Here is a 20,818-nt window from a genome sequence, read left to right on the forward strand (position 1 = left end):
ATATATATATGTATATATATATATATATGTATGTATATATATATATATGTATGTATATGTATATATGTATGTATATGTATATATGTATATATATATATATATATGTATATATGTATATATATATATATATATATGTATATATGTATATATATATATATGTATGTGTACATATATATATATATATATATATATATATGTATGTATATATATATATATATATATATATATATATGTATGTATATATATATGTATGTATGTATGTATGTATATATATGTATGTATATGTTTGGATGAGTGCCACACTTTAAATGCCATTTTTTATAATTTTTTTTTTTTTATTATTTAGACTATTGAGTGCTTCTTTGAAGTGGCATTGAAAAAACAAGGACCTGGACACAGTATTTATGTATTAAACCACTATAGCGCAGGGGTGATAATGAATGGGATACGAACTGAGATGCGCCGACAGAGCCTTCCAAAGGTACATTTAAATTACATTTGGATTATAGGTAGCAAATGGTTTACCGTGATGTATTGTTTATAGGCTAATGTCAGATGCTATATTATAGGTCAACTTTGAGGAATACACTTCAGTTATTAATTTTCTAAACATCAACAACAACCACTGGAAGTTTCTGGTCAGTATTGTTACATAAATTGTAAAGATCATTGATCCAAGCATTTAAGGCAATTTTTTGTTAAGCTTAACATTTTTTCACAGTTTCTGCATGCACCAACCAGCCAGGTATTTGTTGTGGATCCTACCGGACAAAATGAAAAACTTGATTCAGATCATGCTGCAACCAGATTCAGGTAAAATTAAATATCTCTATGGTGTGGTGTAAATGAGTTTCATTAGTTTTTTAAGTAATACACCCATACATCATTTGTACTAACTGCTATGAGCTCTTGATTTTATTTAAGGCATAAATACATTTAAGACATGTCAATAACATGCAACACCAACACAATGGTCATTGTTTACAATGACAAGCTCAACATAAAAACATATAATTTATTAGGCAACATTATGTAAAAGGAAAGATTTCAAGTCAGAAAATCAACAACATGTATACAATTGTAGTTAAGGTTTAGATTTTATTTTGTATATATTTTCACATAGCAATTCTAATTGATACAGATGGTTGTACAAGCACACTATGTGACAGCTTACCATCACTTGTGTGTGAATAGGTGAAAGAATGCAAAATTGTTAACTATTTGGATAAAAGTGCTATACAAGTGTGTTCCATGTACTTTTTACCATTACGCTCATACAAACAAAAACTAATTTGTGAAAAACATATCTTGTTTATGAGGGAATACTTCAAGATGCGAAGAACCTGCCACAGCAAAAGTGACTGGGTGGATAAAAAGTGGATAGGTGGGGTCATTAACCATACCATACAACAGGACACATTCAGCTGTGGTGTATTGGTGATGCAGGTGAGTTCATACAGTAAGATGTTTATTGCATGTATAAAAATAGTCAGAAAACACATGCTCTTTCACTTCAGTCCATAATACATTTTTAATGAAAATCACAATATGTTTTGTATGTCTGAGCAGATGGCCATGAAGGTCGTGGAACACCACCCCCATATCCCCAAAGACATTAACATTGACACATCAAAACAATCAATGTCAGCCAAGCGGCAGGAGATGGCAGCTGATATTCTGGAAAGCTCAGGTGTGTAGATAAAAGAAAAAGTAAAATAGGATATTAAAATCAATGTAATTACACTGCAAACTTTGCAGTGAAAGATAATATACAGGCTTTTTGTTGCAGTTTTTGATGAAGACAGAGATTGTTCAATGTGTGCAACAGACAAGCCCCCTGGAGGTGGCTCAAAGACAATGTGGGTTAGTTATTTTGTTTTATACAAGGTGATTATCACCACATCTCTTTCTAAAATAGTTGTGTATATATAATGCAATGCGCATTGATCTAAATAACGCTAGACATGAACAGTATTTTGTATTTTTTTTAATATGTCGACAGTTGGCACATTAGTAAAACTGTCTGCAAGGTTTAATCTGACCTTGATCTTCAATGAACAATGCAAATCCTGCATTATCAGAGAATAGCTAAGATTTTGGATGATATTAGATTATCAGGACTGGGCCAAGTTAGTGTATGAGTAAGACTTTGTTATTCTTATTGTTTGTCAATTACCTTATAGATCCAGTGTGACTCATGCAAAAGATGGTTCCACCAACTGTGCCTTGGGATGACCACAACACTCCTCAAAAAGTTAAAGAAAGGCATTTGGAGGTGTTGTCTCTGTTGCTGATGACGTGTAAGTCTCAAAAATATATTTTATTTTAAAAGAAAAATTTGAGATTGTATTTTACTTTTCACAACTGACACATATACTTGAAATGGTCCATATGAAAATCTGAAATGTTGATCAATCCTTTTTTCCTCAGAAAACCAAAGGAGTTGCAAAGCATGTGATGTTCTTGTTCCTCTTTTTGTTGTTCCATATGCTGTTTGCTGTTTTTTTTTTTTTTATATAATTTGTTGTTTTTTCAAACGGTTGTATTTTGGTTTGTATGTTCGGAAATGCATGTACATGCTCATCAATAAAAAACTTAAACAATTTTTTTTTATAAAAAACTATTCTGTTGTTCAATATAAAAATTCATATGAAATGACATAAGATGATAATGGAAAAAGTAATGGCTGTGCAACATGTGGAAGAACTGGATGAGAAATTAGGCAGTGTTTTGAGGAGTGTAGGTCACATGACTAAAAAGCTATTGAACTTTGAAATCTTAAAAAATTCATATAAAATCCCACAAGATGAAAATGAGGAAAATAAAAGGCTGTGCAATGTGTGGCAGGACTGGACTAGTAATTAGGCAGTGATTTTAGGTGTGTAAGTCACGTGAGTAAAAACCTATTGATGTTTGAATTGATTAAAAATTCATATAAAATAGGACTAGATGAAAATGGAGAAAATAAAGGCAGTGCATCACTCACAGATAAATCGTAAACTGTTTAAAATTGTTTTGACATTCATAGCCCCAGTGGTTGCGGAGATAGTTATGTTTAAATTCTGCCATGGTTAATTTGTTGACGGTCCCTAACTATCCGCCGGTGGTGAAGACCGCTGCGGTGAAATTTGCTGTCACAACCCCACGACAAAGCAGCTTAGGGTCGGCAATTCATTACGAGGAGACTGGGTGTTCAAATATAGATGGAAGGTATGAAGTTAAGAAGACCGTTGCATCGTGCATCTTAACCCCACGACGAGGTGGCTTCGGGTCGGGAGACTGGGTGCCCGAATATCTGTTGAATATCAAACATCAAACTAACTTTACCTCGGTCTTCAGATTTGTCTCAGAACAACGGGATTGATTTTCTCGCCTGCAGTATTTCCACAGCCCACACCATCATCCGCAGTCCTCCTCTGCTTATTACCACAGCTGAGCTGAGAAGTCCTCGTTTCTATCGACTCACATGAGTCCATCCAAGTCTGGTGATCACCATTCAGGAAGGGGATAGATAGCGGCTTACTGCGAAGAATTCTGCGGAATGCGGCACCTGAAATAAATGTTCGTCAGAGACTGACAGGATTCATGGAGACAACACAAGACTGCGCCCGTGACAAACTTGTGCAAGGTAGGAACAGGGAGAATGTGGGCGCTGTTCGGATATATCTGCACCAGTTAGTTGTTTTTCTGCACATGGACAGAAAGAAAACAGAAACAGATACCTGCGTGTAGTTAAAATACAAAGAAACCATCAATACACCTTGTTGTGGGGTGACACACCACCAGATTTGTGACGCTCACCTGGGATCTTTTGTTCACTGGAGACTTGTTCATCTCTGCATACGTTGCTGCTGTTTTTCTTTTGTTTCTGTTTGATTGTTTAGCTTGTTTCTGTGGATAAAAGACAGCATTTGATAATATTTGTATGTGTCCTAATGTACTGAACATCCAAATGTTTAGTAAAAGGTTCCACGTGGGTTTTCCTTTTGTCTGGCAGGAAAAGCCTGGGGACGTCCCAGGAAAAGATGGCATTCTGGAGGAGAAAGCCTTATGTTGGTAAGATAAATGATCATTTAGTCCCTATGTAGGCCTATTTTACGTTTCCTCTTATGTGACCAACAGTAGTCGACTATGAAAGTGTAATAATATGCAGCCAAGACACAGTTAGCTAATTTCTCATCCTGCATAAAATGTATTTTTAAAACTATATAATAGCAATATAATTTTTAAACCTTAAAGTTTAAGTAAGTAAATTTAGTTTTTCGTTTAAAGGCAGAAGGCAAACTTGACTTTTTGTTATATGGACAACTTGTTCTCTCCTGCAGACGAAATGTAACTTCATTGTAGACCCTCTCTTAGTCTTTGTATGTGTGTATCTGTCGGAATGTACTGTGCACATGTTGTACGTGTGTGGACTTGTCATCTTTAAGGTTAATAATCCTGTAATGATCACACACAGAGTGGACTGACCTGGTGCTCTGCAGAGATAGACTATGTTTATGTTGATGGGATTTTATTTCTGGGGCTGCATGGTGGAATAGTTGGTAGCACTGTGGCCTCACAGCAAGACGGTTGCTGGTTTGATCCACAGCTGGGTGAGGTTTGGTCAGTGGTCTTTCTGTATGGAGTTTGCATGTTCTCCCCGTGTATGCGTGGGTTCTCTCTGGATACTCCGGCTTCCTCCCACCGTCCAAAGACATGCATGTTAGGTTAATTGGTTACTCTAAATTGCCCCTAGGAGTGAGTGTGAGTGGTTGTTTGTCTCTGTGTGGCCCTGCGATGGACTGGCGAGCTGTCCAGGGTGTACCCTGCCTTTCGCCCAAAGACTGCTGGGACAGGCTCCAGCTTCCCTGCGACCCTTCAACAACGACCCTTTTAAGCGGTTAGGAGAACAAATAAATGAACAGAATGGATTTTATTTCTTCAATCTATTAGGTTTTCATCCGATTTGTGAGAGAAATTTCTTGTATTTGCTAAAAACTGACCATCTAAATTATTTCAACGTCAACACTAAACTCAGGAGATATATGATCTAAGCTATATCCTGAGGTATTTGTGAAACATAGATGGTTCTCTGTCTGAACTTGCCGGCTTACTTAAGAGTCAGTGGAATTTTCCCAGAAAAGAGACATACGTTCGACTGAAACTGTGAGATAAATGTGTTTGTTAGAACACAAAACTGCATTTTAACATCCTTTTGTAGCCCAAAACCTTTTTAACAGCAGTATTATTTCTTAATAATTAATGGCTGTAGTAACTGATAGCTGAATGACCACAGTCGTTGTGTAAAGATCATGTGTCCCGTTGCAACATCCTGCAGGTGTGTTATGCATAATTTAACAATGATTTAACCTTGTTTGGTGATAACAGGTATATTTGCTGGTTCAGCTGAGTGTGAAAAGTTCAAGCACTTTGACAACGTTTAATTGCCTTTGATAGTTAATTTCCTATTGAAATGCTGTAAAGTAAGACCAAATAACTAACTAGATTTAACCAATGAGTTGTTTTTTCCACAGGCTGCATTTTAACACATCAAGGTTAATCAGGGATAATTAATTGTTTATGAGAAATTACAATAACTTTCATTTTTACTGCACATGAGGGAAAATAAGCACAGGGACTGATTTCATTCAGTGGAGCAGTGACAAAGTGGAAGGTGAAGATGGTTGTTTATATCCCTTAATTCCATAAGATTTTCTAATCTGTAGAGTTCTGGCCCCAGCTGGCATCTTGTTTCCCTTCTTTACCATCTGAGACCATGGTTACCACATTGTGATCTTGTACTGTTGTCTCAGAGCAGTTTACACACAATGCCATCTGGATTTAACTCTGCAAATAGGTACAAGCCTCAAATCATTGGCATGCATCAAGAAGAAAAATCATCCAAGGACATAGCACAAACTTCTAACACTCGGTTAAGAACTGTCCAACGAGTTATAAAAAAAACTTGAAGGATGGTGGGGAGCCATCGTCTTCGTGGAAGAAATGTGGTAGGAAAAAATCCTGAAAGCTGATGATTGGGGGGGTCATTTAAATATGTAATTATATTAAATAATACAGAAAAATTAGAACTCTGGCTGACGTTTAATAGTGAAAGTAGGAACATTTCCACACACTATGTGAAGGGAACACAAAGAGTTGAGACAGAACAGCTGTGTGGCCATAAGACAACCATAGAGGATGGCTTCAGTTTGCAAGGATGTATAAAGATCAGACTCTGTAACAGTGAAAGAAAGGTCAGGTGGTCCGATGAGTCCAGATTTACCCTGCTCCACAGTGATATGTGCATCAGGGTGAGATGAGAGGCAGATGAAGTGATGCAGCCATCATGCCTACTGGCCATTCGTCTTCTTTTAACTGTTATAGGGCACGGGAGAGGGTGGTTGTGGGTGGGTGAAAGGGGACTGTGGATGTATTTGTGTGTATGTTTTGTGTATTTTATGTAAATTGTTTTATTGTGTGAAGCACTTTGTATTGGGGTTTTTTTTAAGCACGAAAAGTGCTATAGAAATAAAGTTTGATTTGATTTGATTTGATTACTGTACAAGCCTGTGGAGGCAATCTTTGATCTGGGGTTGCTGCCGCTGGTCAGGTCTAGCTTTTCCAACATTTTGTACCCAAAGAATGAGGTCAGCTGACCACCTGCAAGTTATTACATCAATTGATTTTTCTTCCCTAATGGCACAAGCATAATTCAAGATGACAATGCAAAAATTCATTGGACTCAACTTGTGAAAGTGTGGTTTGGGGTGCATGAGACATTATTTTCACACATGGATTGGCCATTACAGAGTCCAGACCTGAATTTCACTGAGAATCTCTGGGATGAGCTGGAGAAGGCTGTGCTCAGTGGTCGGATTCTATCATCATCAATACAAGATCTTGGTTGAAACGTTCATCCTGGTGGATGGAAATAAGTCTTGTAACACTGTGGAAGCTTATAAAAACACTGCCAAAGCAAATGGATTCAAGAATTAAAACTAAAGGTGGCCAACATAAAAATGACAGTTTGTAACCCTTTTGTTTTTTTGGCCAATGTATTTTGCTTTTATCACTCTGTAGCTTTTTCTTGCTTTGATGGTGTGAGGACGTCACCTAAAGCTTGACATTAGTTCTGTGTTTGAGCAATATCTTTTGTTATGTTGCTCCAAGAATGCAGAGTTATAGATGATATTCTAGCTTCAGTTGTAGCAGATGAGCAGAAATATGGGAGTCTTGCATGCAGGCCAGGGACAGTTGTAACACTTTTTACATTTGACACTGTTACTCAGAGATGGTTTGGATTTAAGAAACTAAACTTTTATACCATAAACTTACACGTGTCTGTTAAAAATAAAAAATATTTAAAGATATTTATTAAAAGTACATTTTTAACTATTTGCATTTGAATACAAGGAGTTGGATGTTCCAACTGTCCCCAGTCTCTGGGACATTATTTGGGGTTGGTTGTAACATGTTACAAATATGATATATTTCAGTATTAGTAAAATTATTATTAAAAAATATATACATTTTAAAATTACAGTGATGTTTTTTTTTATTTATCAGATTGATTAAAATGATAGATTTATACAGATGAGTATGCCTTATTTGCAGATGTCAAAGAGTTAAACGGACTCAAATGCAGTAGATTTTCAGTAACATTTTTATTTTAGCAATACATTAAAACTGCAACAATATATCTGTATATTGCAACTGTCAAAACTGTAACATAAATAATAATGTAACGTGGTTTTATTGTTTAATACTTAATTATAATTAAAATTCTCCAATTTTACATACTAAATTATTTGGAGGCTCCCCCAAATATGGAGTGGGACTCTTCTGTTTGTCACCCTCCCTTCAGAGTGCACTGATCTCCAAATTCTGGAGGGAAATTAATAAATATATGTTGGCTATTTTTTTTAGACAATATGCCATCGCTGTTAGACAAATCCAACTGAGCAAGTGCAGTTTCACCCTGGTCTGTGTCTGACTTGAGAATAATAACATGTTGCAGCCGTCCCTGGTCTCCCTTTAGAGGGTCTTGCTCTTTCCTATTTACCTTTTTTTTTGTAATGGTAAGGACTTGCAGATGTCTTCTCAAAGTGGATGGATGTAGAAACTCTTTTCGATTAAGCTGACGTTCTCACATCTTAACGTGAAAGTAGACATAACATACGAACAAAGATAAGGTTTTTACAGACGGAATATTTTGCAGGAGGCACGTAGGTCTAATATTTCTTTAAGTAATAAAAAGCATCCGAAGTATGTGATTATAAAGAGTTTGAGATACGCACGCTGCGTCTGCCGCTACTCTTCTTCACTTGTGCTTGCAGTTTATAAATTTGTTACTATGGTTACCGTAGTTATGATGTCTAAGGTTACGGTAGAGTGCGCAATGCATGATAGGTAAAAAAAATAGTCGGTGTAGTAAATATGAAAACTTGGGTTTGTTGTCAGGTTTTCACCAGCACAGGATCACTACTGATATTAAATGGCCGTTAGGCCTATAAAGAGATTAACCTGCCCAAACCTAAACCCCAGTAAGAAACAGAAAAAAGGTAAATGAGTGCAGAAGACCAGACCGAAATATATAGTCCCTCCGAACCAAACATCCACGAACGTTGTTTTTGTCAAAATGTTTGGTTAGCTCCAATAAATACTTTGAAATTTGCGTTTAAACGTCCCACACCGACCAGATTCAGAAGTTAACTTGAACTAGACACAGTTAACTAATACTGCACTAATACAGTGAGCAGGTATCAAGCTAACTCATTATAACCACACAAAACCTCACATAAATAAAGTTTAATTCTTTCAAAACAGAGAATGGGAAATTAACATTTTCTAAAGTAAATAATGTAATAGGGGGAAACGATGAATAAATAATTAAGGTGTGTTTCACGAAACACAAAAAATTGTTACTGGTACTGTTAGCATCCGTATAGTTTGAGTCACTGGTTCAAACCTGGTCTCGGTCGTGTGTAACCCTAACCCACATTTTCTAGTACCCTAATGTGTGTTATCTTTGAGTCAGTTAGGGCTCTAATTTTCTTGTCCTTATGAGTGCATTTCTTTATATGAAGGGCTGTAAAATTACGTTTTTATAACTTTCACTTTAACAAATCAATGTATACACGTTGGGCAAATAACGTTTTTTTTTTAAAACGTCTTTTCAACGGACTTGTGCTGGATGGGTCTGCACCATCCGTTCTGCTTCATATCACATGCAATAAAATAACGTGTAAGTTGTTTTTCATGGTTTGATAATGAAAATGTCATCTGTGTTTGTAGAGAAGGAACGCCATGTGAAAGCCAATGCACGGGACTACAATGACAAGTTCTCTTATGCCGTGAGTAGAATTCAGATTTGGTTCCAAATGTATGTGATTTTTACACAAGTTCACACAATTTCCTACATTTGAGTTTGACCCAGTTTTTTTACATGGTAATTTAAGAATTATTACTGATAAACACAGATTTTAACCAAAGTTTTTTTTTTTTTTAATGTAGTTCAACTTAATGAGAAATTGGAAAACAAACTTTGTACATTCTGGTTGGAAAAAATATAAAAGATTATTAATTGGAAGTTAGATTTCTTACTTTGGATATATGACTAACTTAATGAGACATATTAAAACCTCAAGGGAGCCTCAGAAACAAAATGCCACAGTTGTTATTTTTGGAGACTCCAGACATGCAAATACCCCCTTTATGTTGACTTCAAACATGAGTGCAGACTGTGGTATTTGTAGTATTTAGTTAGCAATGTTTCTGAATGTGTTCTTCTTCAGGATAATCGCATCAAAACCTCAAAGTACAACATCTTCACCTTTCTGCCTGTCAACTTGTTTGAGCAGTTCCAGAGAGCTGCGAATGCTTACTTTGTTGTACTGTTAATACTACAGGTAAGAAAAAACCACTACTGTGTATGTAGATCTATCAGCCGAGATGTCTAAGCTGAAGGCTAATATATGTATTTTTTTAAGTTAATTCCAGCAATCTCCTCTCTCTCCTGGTTCACAACCATCGTGCCTTTGGTTTTGGTGCTGGTGATCACAGCTGTCAAAGATGCCACAGATGACTATGTGTGCATGACTATTTATATTTTAAAAACAATGCTTGTAATCCCCCTTTATTTTAAACTCCATCGCTAAAAATGTTTTTAAAATTTCAGTTTCGACATAAGAGTGACCAGAAAGTCAATAACCGCCAGTCTCAGGTTCTCATCAGAGGACGGTACCTACTTGTTTTCTTTTTTTCTTCTGTTTGTCTTTTACATAATTCAACAGATTAAGGACACTTACTGTAGACATTTGTCTGCTCTTGTTTTAAAGTTTGCAGAATGAGAAATGGATGAATGTGCGAGTAGGAGATATCATCAAACTGGAGAATAACCAGTTTGTTGCTGTGAGTAAAATTAACTTTCACATATTATGTAAATCTGGATGATCTGATGCTCTTTCTTCATTTCAGTGGCATCTTTATTAGAAAATGTTCTATTGTACCTTTTATATTGAGATATGATAAAGAAAAAAGCCTGAGATGTTGAAGCGTAAAGCTTTCTTTAGGGACATCCGGGCTGCTGGGTGTCTTTGTTGGTGGAATAATGCAGACTGATTTATTCCCTAGTTTCACCACTGAATCTTTCATATTGGATTTACACACAGGCAGACATCCTCCTCCTGTGTAGCAGTGAACCGTATGGTCTGTGCTATATTGAGACTGCAGAGCTAGATGGGTGAGTACTGCAGTAGTTATGTAAACTGAAAGCTAGAAAACCCAAAATAAATTGAATTTATTTGAGCTGTTTGGTAGCTGTTTTTTTTTTCTTTTCTTTGATCACTGTGGAGTAAATTTCATTTTTTGACATTTCTCCTCAAACAGAGAAACAAATCTGAAAGTCCGCCAGGCATTGACTGTCACCTCAGATTTAGGAAATGTTTCAAAACTGATGGAGTTTGACGGTGAGATGACGTAGGAATGACCAATGTTGGATGAATTAATATCTTCTTTTGTCTTCTTCCTGTAATGTTTTGTCTTCACTCTTCAGGAGAAGTCATTTGTGAACCACCAAACAACAAGCTGGATAAATTTACAGGAACATTATACTGGAGAGACAATAAATATTCTCTGGATAATGACAAAATGCTTCTGAGAGGCTGTGTTCTCAGAAACACAGAGTGGTGCTTTGGAATGGTCATCTTTGCTGGTAGAATAATTATTAATTATAGGGCTCAGTCTTCTTATCTGTTAGCTTTGCCATGATTATTTCCAGCTTATATTTAGCTTCTATATCCACTGATGGTTGCTTTTGCCTCCAACAGGGTTGCAAACTAAACTGATGCAGAACTGTGGAAGGACTCAGTTTAAAAGGACCAGTATTGACAAACTCATGAACACTCTGGTTTTGTGGGTAAGATATTTTTGCTTTTGATGTTATCCATTTACGAATAAAGCAAAGCCACAAGCTTATTACAGACTGAACTGTTCCAATAGCTTTTTGAAGGAAAAGTGGGCGATTGAGCTCCACACACAAATAAATAGATTGTAATGGGTTTTGATTCATATGTTCAAACAGTCACTGCACAGTTACATTGAAGAAGGTGCACTTCAAACTGGGAGGGCATGTAGTCCAAGGTAGAAACAAAAAAGGACCCTAAAAATGAAAGAGATTGCAAGAAAACACACACAAAAAAATTTAAGAAAGATGTCCCTCCTCCAGAGTACTGCATAATAAAACTTCAATGAACAGAAGACATACATAGATCTGAGAAAAAGGTCTGACTAGACACAGTGAGTGATAACCTGTGGATTTAGCGTGCCATTAATCTGCTTTCAGATGCTAATATGCTTGTGACAGATTTAAATTAATATAATCCATCTGTGTATTTGAAAACTTCAAACAAATAATATGTTTTGTTTCAGATCTTTGCCTTTCTCATATGTATGGGAGTTATTTTGGCTATTGGAAACACCATTTGGGAGACCTGGGTCGGCAGAAAGTTTGAGGTGTTTTTGCCATGGGATGAGTTTCAGAGCAGTGCTGTTTTTTCTGGCTTCCTCACCTTCTGGTCCTACATCATCATCCTCAACACGGTGGTGCCCATCTCACTGTATGTCAGGTAAAACCGTTTTTTTTAAAACATTTATATTTAATGTTTGAAAAACAAACAGCTTTCAGATTTACTGACAACTTCACCTTTAACAGTTTTACTGTTACTACCCACAGTGTAGAGGTTTTGCGTCTTGGTCACAGTTTCTTCATTAACTGGGACCAGAAGATGTACTACACACAAACAGACACTGCTGCTGAAGCTCGCACCACCACTTTGAATGAGGAGCTGGGTCAGGTGGAGTTCATCTTCTCCGACAAGACCGGCACCCTCACACAGAACATCATGGTCTTCAGCAAGTGCTCCATTAATGGACAGACATATGGTACGACTGGCTCTTTTGCAGAGTTAATGCACAAGGCTAATTAGGGCTTGTTTAGAGTGGAATGAAACAAAATCAATACTATAATACAATAGAATGAAAAAAACATGCAGGTCTTTATTTTGCCAGACAGCTAGTGACTAATTGGACCACACACAGAGACTGAAATCCAGAAATCCATCTTTGGTCCTTGGTTCTTTTGACAACAATAACAGTTGTGAGCAGTTTTTGCATAGATAGCTTGTAACGTCCTCAGGTTGACATATGTATTCATCCTAGCAGAAAACTGTAATATATCATTTAAAACTGTGTTACTGTTGGTATCTAATCCCTTTACTAAAATAACTGCAATGTTTTTTATTCTCTTAGAATGTTTAGTTTATGTTTACTTATTTTGGGTTTACATACATGAAAACTGCCATATTTTTTTTTTTACTACTCTATCCCTGAATGGACAAAAACTTTGTGAGGTGAGAACTGTCTGAGCTTTAAACGGAAGTTTTGACTTTGTTTGATAGGTACTAGAGCGTAATGTAGGAAGTGGTACGTTAAAAGGCATATAGCAAAATACAATAGAGAATTTGCATGTGATGTCACTGCAGCTTCATTCACCATTTTGGGTGATACTAGCCTGCTGTTCATTTCTATAGTTTTAAGTTTCTTACCATGTTGAAAAGAAATGTTATTACCTCTATAAGCTCACAAGAGAAGTGTGGAGTCATTACAACGTAGAAACACTAATTATCAATAATAGATTATTACAACCTGCTGAATAACGAATGAAGTTCAGATTTACATGTTTTTCCACCAGCTTCACTCTCAAATGTTGGTTTTAAGTTTGTTTGTGCAAGTTCTTACACCTGTCATGATTGTAACGTTCGTGCAGCCATTTTACAAACAAAATAAAACCTGCAGGTCTACAAACCATCAGAATGATAATTAATATTTTCACATCCATATTGGTAGCTCTGCATTTAAAATCACATGGTTATTGCATCTGCAGCCAAAAACTCTTCCTGCATAAGTTCTCAGGTAAATGCTCCCACAATTCTGTGGGTTGATGGCACCTCAGCACATTCTATATACACATGAACACAATTATTGATTGAGTTACTTGAAACCACTGGATCCTCTTGCGTATAAAAACATATTTATGTCTGGAAGAATTCTGGCCACTTATGGCCATTGTCTATTCACAACTGCTCTGCATTTAAAGTAATTTCTATTTCTGTGTTTACCACTACATGTCAGTATTCTTTACACACTATACCTTTAATGTCACACATCAGAAAAACAAACATACAAACAAAAACAAAACAATTATTATCCAGTTTATTTATTAAAACTCTGGCTCATATTGATTTTAAAAACACCTATGAGAAGGATTTAACTGATTTGAGGATATTTTCCTCTTCTAGGTTATGTCTATGATGAACTTGACCAGAAAGTGGAAATCACAGAGGTAAGCAGTTTGAAACAAGCATAAATTTTCTATAACAAAAAATATTACACTGTTTAAAAGCCGATTCAACATTTCTCATCAGAAAACAGCCTGTTTGGACTTTTCATTCAACCCTCTCAGCGACAGAGGGTTTAAGTTTTACGACAGCAGCCTGATCGAAGCCATTAAACAAGAAGAGCCTGCTGTGCATGAGTTCTTCAGACTGCTAGCTCTGTGCCACACTGTCATGCCAGAGGAGAAGCATGAAGGTAAACTGCGCGGAAAATCCAGTAGCTGATATAGTCATAGCTGAAATGATTTAGTATTATGTTGGGCTTTTTTTCTGATGGGTTTTGTTTACATGAAGGGAATTTGGTGTACCAGGCTCAGTCACCTGACGAGGGAGCGTTGGTCACTGCAGCTCGAAACTTCGGCTTTGTCTTCCGGGCCCGAACTCCAGAAACCATCACACTATGGGAGATAGGAAGCACAGTCACCTACCAGCTGCTGGCGATCCTCGACTTCAACAACCTGCGCAAGAGAATGAGTGTCATTGGTTAGGTCACCACTCATAACAACAATCCTCAGTTTATGAGTTTCATGAATAAATATAAAAAAATAGCAAATTTGTTTACTGTTATTAGAAAAATCCCTACAAATGAAACTCTTTTGGTTGGTGTTGTAAAGTAACGCTTGTGATATAATCAATACAATATTTGGTACACTTACAGTATATTCAGGCATGAAATATCCAGTCAGTGATTCATGTATTTTTTATGTACCGGATTGCAATTATTCTTCTTTATAATACCATGTGTGTTCTTTTGTCTTGTTATCCAGTGAGAACTCCACAAGGCAAAATTAAATTATACTGCAAAGGCGCTGACACAATTATCTTTGATCGTCTGGATCAATCCAGTGAAGACCTTATGTACACTACCTCAGAACATCTCAGTGTGAGTGTTGAAGTTCAAGTTCAAGTTTATTCATGGCACATTTACTACAGTGTTGCCCAAAGTATTACCAGAGTCATCTGGCAGAGTTAACAGCATACACAAATGCTAGTTTATGATGATTTCTTTTTATCAAAGGAGGTTCACTTGTTTTAAAGCTATTTTGTATACAATATTTTTAGTTGATTACTATGAACTGTGCATCTGCTCTTATAGACTCAGAAAGGGAATCAACAAGACTAAATGACAATAACATCACTTTCCTTATGTAATGCTTAAATCTCCTGCAGCAGTTAGACATGCAACATGCTAGATATATTTTGTTGTCAATAAAAAATGAAGGCAAATTAATAAGATAATGAAAATAATATCAGATTATAAGAATCAAAAACTATCTTCACTTTCTATATTATGTCAGTTCTGTCAGTCTAAATGAATGTTACACTTATGTTTAATCAATTGCTTTGCAGGAATTTGCAGGAGAAGGGCTTCGAACATTAGCTCTGGCCTATAAAGACCTTGATGAAGGATATTACAACATCTGGATGAAGAAGCTTCTCTTTGTGAGCACTGTGATTGAGAACCGTGAAGATCAGTTGGCTCTTCTCTACGATGAGATTGAGCAGGGCATGAAGGTAAAATGGTCATCCTTTTGTTTACTTCCTCGAAATGATCAGTTTTGTTTACGGCTACAGACTGACTGCTGACTTTGTTGAAGCTTCTAGGAGCAACGGCAATTGAGGACAAACTTCAAGAAGGAGTGCCAGAGACAATCGCCTGTCTGAATTTAGCTGACATCAAAATCTGGGTCCTAACAGGAGACAAACTGGGTAGCTAAAAACTCATTATTCTAAATGATTGTCTTGCACAGAAGGACAACAACTGCTTTCTTATCTGTGGAGCGTTACCCAGCTGTACACTGTGGTATTTCAGAGACAGCAATGAACATCGGCTACTCCTGCAACATGCTGCGTGATGACATGAATGAGGTGTTTGTTATCTCTGGCCACACACTGCTGGAAGTGCAGCAGCAGCTCAGGTGATTCATCCTGTTCCCACAACAGGTTTATATTCCAACAGTGCTACTTTGTTTGCTCACCTTTTTGTAGAAAATGTTGTGCTTTTATGTCTATTTATCTGAGATCCGTTAACTCAATCAGTCAACAAAGAATTTAATAAACATATTAAAGATTTATGTTGACTTGTTTTGTTCTATCCACAGGAGTGCTAAGGAGCACATTCTTGGCCTGAGTCGAGTAAGCAGTCAAGGAAATTTTGAGAAGACGGACATGTTTGCAGACGATTCTGTTTTTGAAGAAGAAGCGATCATTGCAGAATATGCCTTAGTCATCAGTGGGCACAGTTTGGTAAGACATTATTTCATACAAAATGGTTTGAATTGTGCAACATTTGCCTGCTTTGTGTATAGGTTTTAATGTTTTTTTTTGTTTTTTTTTGGAAGCGATGCCTTCAGGTTTTACACTAATAAATGTTTATTTAGCTGTTTGCTAAATCTGACTCTGCTGCTAAACATAGTCTAATTAAAAGAGAACTGCTGTGTTGCAGAGGGCCATCAGCTCTACTGCAAGTTTCTATTAACATCCACTTCCTACTCCCTAGCTGCGCCTCAGGCAGTGTGTCTCATTCATTAGGCTGTTGCGTGGTGCCGATTCTGCAGAGGGTTGAGATTATAGCATGGTAATGACAGCTTTAACAGGCGTGATGTATCCATTTGCCCCCCAGGCTCATGCTCTGGAGTCCCAGCTGGAGCACATGTTGCTGGACTTGGCATATTTGTGTAAAACAGTCATCTGCTGTCGGGTCACTCCCATGCAGAAGGCTCAGGTGGTGGAGCTGGTGAGGAGGCACAAGGGGTCTGTCACCTTAGCAATAGGAGATGGAGCCAATGATGTCAGCATGATCAAGAGTAAGTCTTGGAAAAAGAAGCATCAAGCCTCTTGGGAATGACTGTAATTCAATTTCAAAAGCTGTGACTATAAAACTCAGTCCAAAACATTAGGGCAAATGTAAATACAAAAAAAGAAAACAATGATTTCCAAATCTCACAAGTTATTGTTTTGTCCATAGTAGAACAGAAAATATATCAAATGCTGAATGTGATATATTTAAAATTGTCATAAAAAATGTTAACTCATTTTGAATATGATGGGAACAACATGTCTTTAAAAAAGGAAGAAAACATTGGCATAAACAAAGCATCTTAAAGAGGTAAAACAGTTTAGCAATCTGCTAAAAACTTTAAAATAGTGATCATAAATGTAGATTTGGAATATTTAATCATTCACAATACATAACATCTAAACATTCACAGGATCTGGAGACATCTTCGTATGCCAAGAGCACAGCTATAATCAGTAATTATCTATGATTCTTAAGTTCTAAAACGTAAGCTCAGGAATAATTTCAGAAATAATACCTGTGATCATAGTTCACAGTTGCTTCTACAGATGTACTTTAGAGCTCAACTGTGCAAAGAAGAAAATGCACGTTGATATGAAACAGAAATGCTGCCATCTTCGCTGGTTGAAAGTTCACTTAATGTGGATTGATGCCAAGTGCAAAACTGCTCTGTGGTCAGGCAAAGTGGAACAATTGTTTTTGGAAATCACACGTCATATCATCCAAACTAAATGAAAAGGACCATCGAGCTTATTATCAGTGCTCTGGTCAAAGGCCTTCATATCTACTGGTGTAGGAGAGCCTTACAGAATGAACAGTGCAAATAGGGTTTTAGAGTAAACTATGGCTCCATCTGGATGTCTTTTTCAGGAAAGGTCTTCATATTTCAGCAAGACAATGCTAAACTACATGCTACATGTATAACAAGTTACTGTTATCTCAGAAGAGTCTACATGCTGAACTTCTCTGCCTGCAGTCCAGACATTTTACCAACTGAAAATATTTGCCAAACTATTAAAAAATGGACAAAACAACCCAGGACAGTTAATCTGGAAAAGCCCTCAATCAACAGGACATGTCTCAAAGATCCAGCAGCTGCACTCATTTCAGTTCCTGGATGTATGACTGTTGTAAAAAAAAAAAAGATTGAATGCCACAAAGAACACCCTGCTGTTCCAACTTTTTTGGTCACATTACTGCCTTCAGATTCAAATTGAGCTTTTTTGTTTGTTTTTTGGTTTTACATAATACAGGTTGACATAATAAATTTTAACCAGCGCTGAAGGTTTCTTCTAGCTCCCTGTAGGCATCTTTCATCAGGTTTAATAAAGTACTTGCAGCCACATACGATTTCTTCCTAAAATAAGAGTTAAATGACTTCATGCATGTGGCAGTAACTTAATTAATAACTCATAACTACTAATTATTCCCAGCTTAGAGGTAACATGGGGCAGGATCAGCTTGAAATTCCAGTATGTAATAATGTCAGACAGGTTGTGTCCTAAGGTTCTCTACCAAATTGGGATTTACTTCAGTAACTATTGAGCCTTTTCTATAAATGTGCATGTTCACATAATTACATAAAGTAACTAAGACAATAGAACTTGAATATTCTCATAGTATTTTTATGTTTGATGTCTTCATTTAAACGCTCAGTGACATGTGTTGTGCATTTCTTGCTCAGCTGCTCATATAGGTGTTGGCATCAGTGGACAGGAGGGGATGCAGGCTGTTCTGGCGTCAGATTACTCCTTTGCTCAGTTTCGATACCTTCAGAGGCTCCTGCTGGTACATGGACGGTGGTCTTATTTCCGGATGTGTAATTTCTTGGGATACTTCTTTTACAAAAACTTTGCATTCACCTTAGTTCACTTCTGGTATGGCTTCTTCTGTGGTTTCTCAGCACAGGTAAGAAACTGTAAACTATCATGTAACCTGTGTGCTATTTGAACTCAGTAATTTATTTAATTGTGCTTTTTTTTCCACAGACCGTGTATGACCAGTGGTTCATAACCCTCTTCAATATTGTCTATACATCTTTACCAGTGCTGGCCATGGGGCTTTTTGATCAGGTGAAGATTGATATGAATAAGTAAACACAAACTTTAGGACAAAACTGCCGAGATTATCTGCCTTAAAGCTACATCTTCATTAACACATTTGCTCAGAAAGTTATTATTTTATTAGACTCCAATGGAAACTTCCTGATCCATCTTTTACTTTGTTTTCTTTTCAAGATACTGTCAAGTCATGCAGGTGAATATTTTATTATTACTGTAGATGTCTTTTACTGTCACCATTTATAAACCTCCCACACATAACTAAGAATCTAACCCCATTTCAGGTACTAAACCGAATTTAACTAAATGTGTGATGACAAACCCTAAACCCATATAGTACTTCTACTACTACTGTTGCCATACTCGTGTGTATCATCAACTCATCATCTACCATGCAACTATCCCAACCATAATATGATCTCTTATTAAAAAAAAAAAAATTATGCATACCTTTATACTAATGCCACGTTTGTTTCCTACAGGATGTCAACGATCAGAACAGCCTTCGTTACCCGAGCTTGTACAAACCCGGCCAGCAGAACCTTCTCTTCAACAAACGTCAGTTTTTCCTCTGCACTCTTCATGGAATGACGACATCTTTCCTGCTTTTCTTCGTTCCCTACGGAGCCTTCTCTGTTCTGGTGAAAGAAGATGGTTCCCACTTCTCTGACCAACAAGCATTTGCTGTCACCATGGCAACCTCTTTAGTTACTGTTGTTAGTGTTCAGGTGGGTTTCTTAGCAGAATAAGCCAGATTGAATTAGCTGTTTATAAAAAAATGTTTGTGTTGTCCCCGTTTCTAGATTGGGCTTGACACACACTACTGGACAGCTGTCAATCATCTCTTTGTATGGGGGAGTCTGATTATGTACTTCGCCATATTGTTTGCAAAGCAAAGTGATGGCTTGTGTGGCATTTTCCCAAATTTTTTTCCATTCATTGGTGAGTTTTACTCCATGTGTTAATTTCAAGGTCATAACATTAAAATTTAGAAATGGAGTAAATATTAATTAGTTTTTTGCCTCCTCAGGCACAGCCCGCAACTGTCTTTCAGAGAAGAGTACATGGTTGGTCATTCTGCTAACCACTGTGGTGTGTGTTGTGCCTGGCTTGGTAGTTAGCTTTCTGAGAGTGGACCTTTTCCCGACTCTGACTGACAAGGTACAATAACTGCATCATAAACCAGCTGTAGCAGTAAATACTTTCACATTGATTTATTTATTTCTGACAACCTAATTATATATAACAATATATCAATCAATATAATAAAATGTTTTGTGTTTGCTTACATTAAAAATCTGAGAGATTTCCTCCAGTACTTTTGTATTTTCACAGGTTCGTCATCTCCAACAATCTAGGAAGAAGCAAGGACTTCAGGAGCAAAATCTGAAGCGAGTACGCAGGACAAGCTCCCGCCGCTCTGCGTACGCCTTCTCCCACCAACAGGGCTATGGAGAGCTGATTACCTCGGGCAAAAACATGAAGATGAGCACAGTGTCTTCGACTTGTTCCCATGAAAGGACAACACATAGCTCCAACTGGATAGAAAATATGTTAAAGAGAAAGAACGAAGTCTCTTGTATTTCCCAAGAAACATAAGATGCATCAGAAAGCAGCACCAGAGCTACACAGACTCTTATGCAACAGCACATGGACTGATCTTGAGTTAGGGACTGTACACCGTACAGATTATCAGACACATGGATCCTACAGACCAAGCACAAACTAAATGTAGGACACTTCATTTACCCAAATGAAGTGTCCTTCATTTGGGTAAATCTCAGCTCAAATCAATAACAGAGTACCTCGTTTGTTTTATTCAATTGAAATTGTAGGCTGAGTGATGAAGGAGAAACAAAAGAGTAACTATTTACCCCAAAATGGTAAGCTTTACATCTTTACCTTGTAAGACCTTTATTCAGTGTGCAGAGTCTAACTTTTACAGTGGTGGGTATATTTTTATACCATAATATGAAAACTTTGTCAAATATTTCTTAATGTGCAGGAAATAATCCCTGGTGGTC

The 20,818-nt window shown here is 36.9% G+C and overlaps 1 protein-coding gene across 1 annotated transcript; it reads left to right on the forward strand.

Annotated features, from left to right (window-relative positions):
- Positions 1–3,585: 3,585 nt before the first annotated feature.
- On the forward strand, positions 3,586–20,393 carry atp8b4 (ATPase phospholipid transporting 8B4; the record flags this gene model as incomplete). The annotated part of the gene is made up of 26 exons (XM_079257207.1): positions 3,586–3,628; positions 9,277–9,335; positions 9,777–9,890; positions 9,972–10,070; positions 10,160–10,221; positions 10,320–10,392; positions 10,653–10,723; positions 10,870–10,949; positions 11,036–11,194; positions 11,310–11,398; positions 11,911–12,107; positions 12,215–12,458; positions 13,965–14,130; positions 14,229–14,417; positions 14,702–14,817; positions 15,285–15,449; positions 15,533–15,644; positions 15,748–15,853; positions 16,037–16,181; positions 16,558–16,741; positions 18,419–18,642; positions 18,723–18,806; positions 19,277–19,522; positions 19,598–19,736; positions 19,825–19,955; positions 20,130–20,393. The coding sequence occupies 26 exons, from the start codon at positions 3,586–3,588 to the stop codon at positions 20,391–20,393; spliced, it is 3,561 nt and encodes a 1,186-aa protein (XP_079113333.1).
- Between the last annotated feature and the right edge of the window lie 425 nt (positions 20,394–20,818).

Source organism: Telmatherina bonti (genome assembly GCF_933228915.1).
Source record: "Telmatherina bonti genome assembly, chromosome: 2".
NCBI classification, from domain to species: domain Eukaryota; kingdom Metazoa; phylum Chordata; class Actinopteri; order Atheriniformes; family Telmatherinidae; genus Telmatherina; species Telmatherina bonti.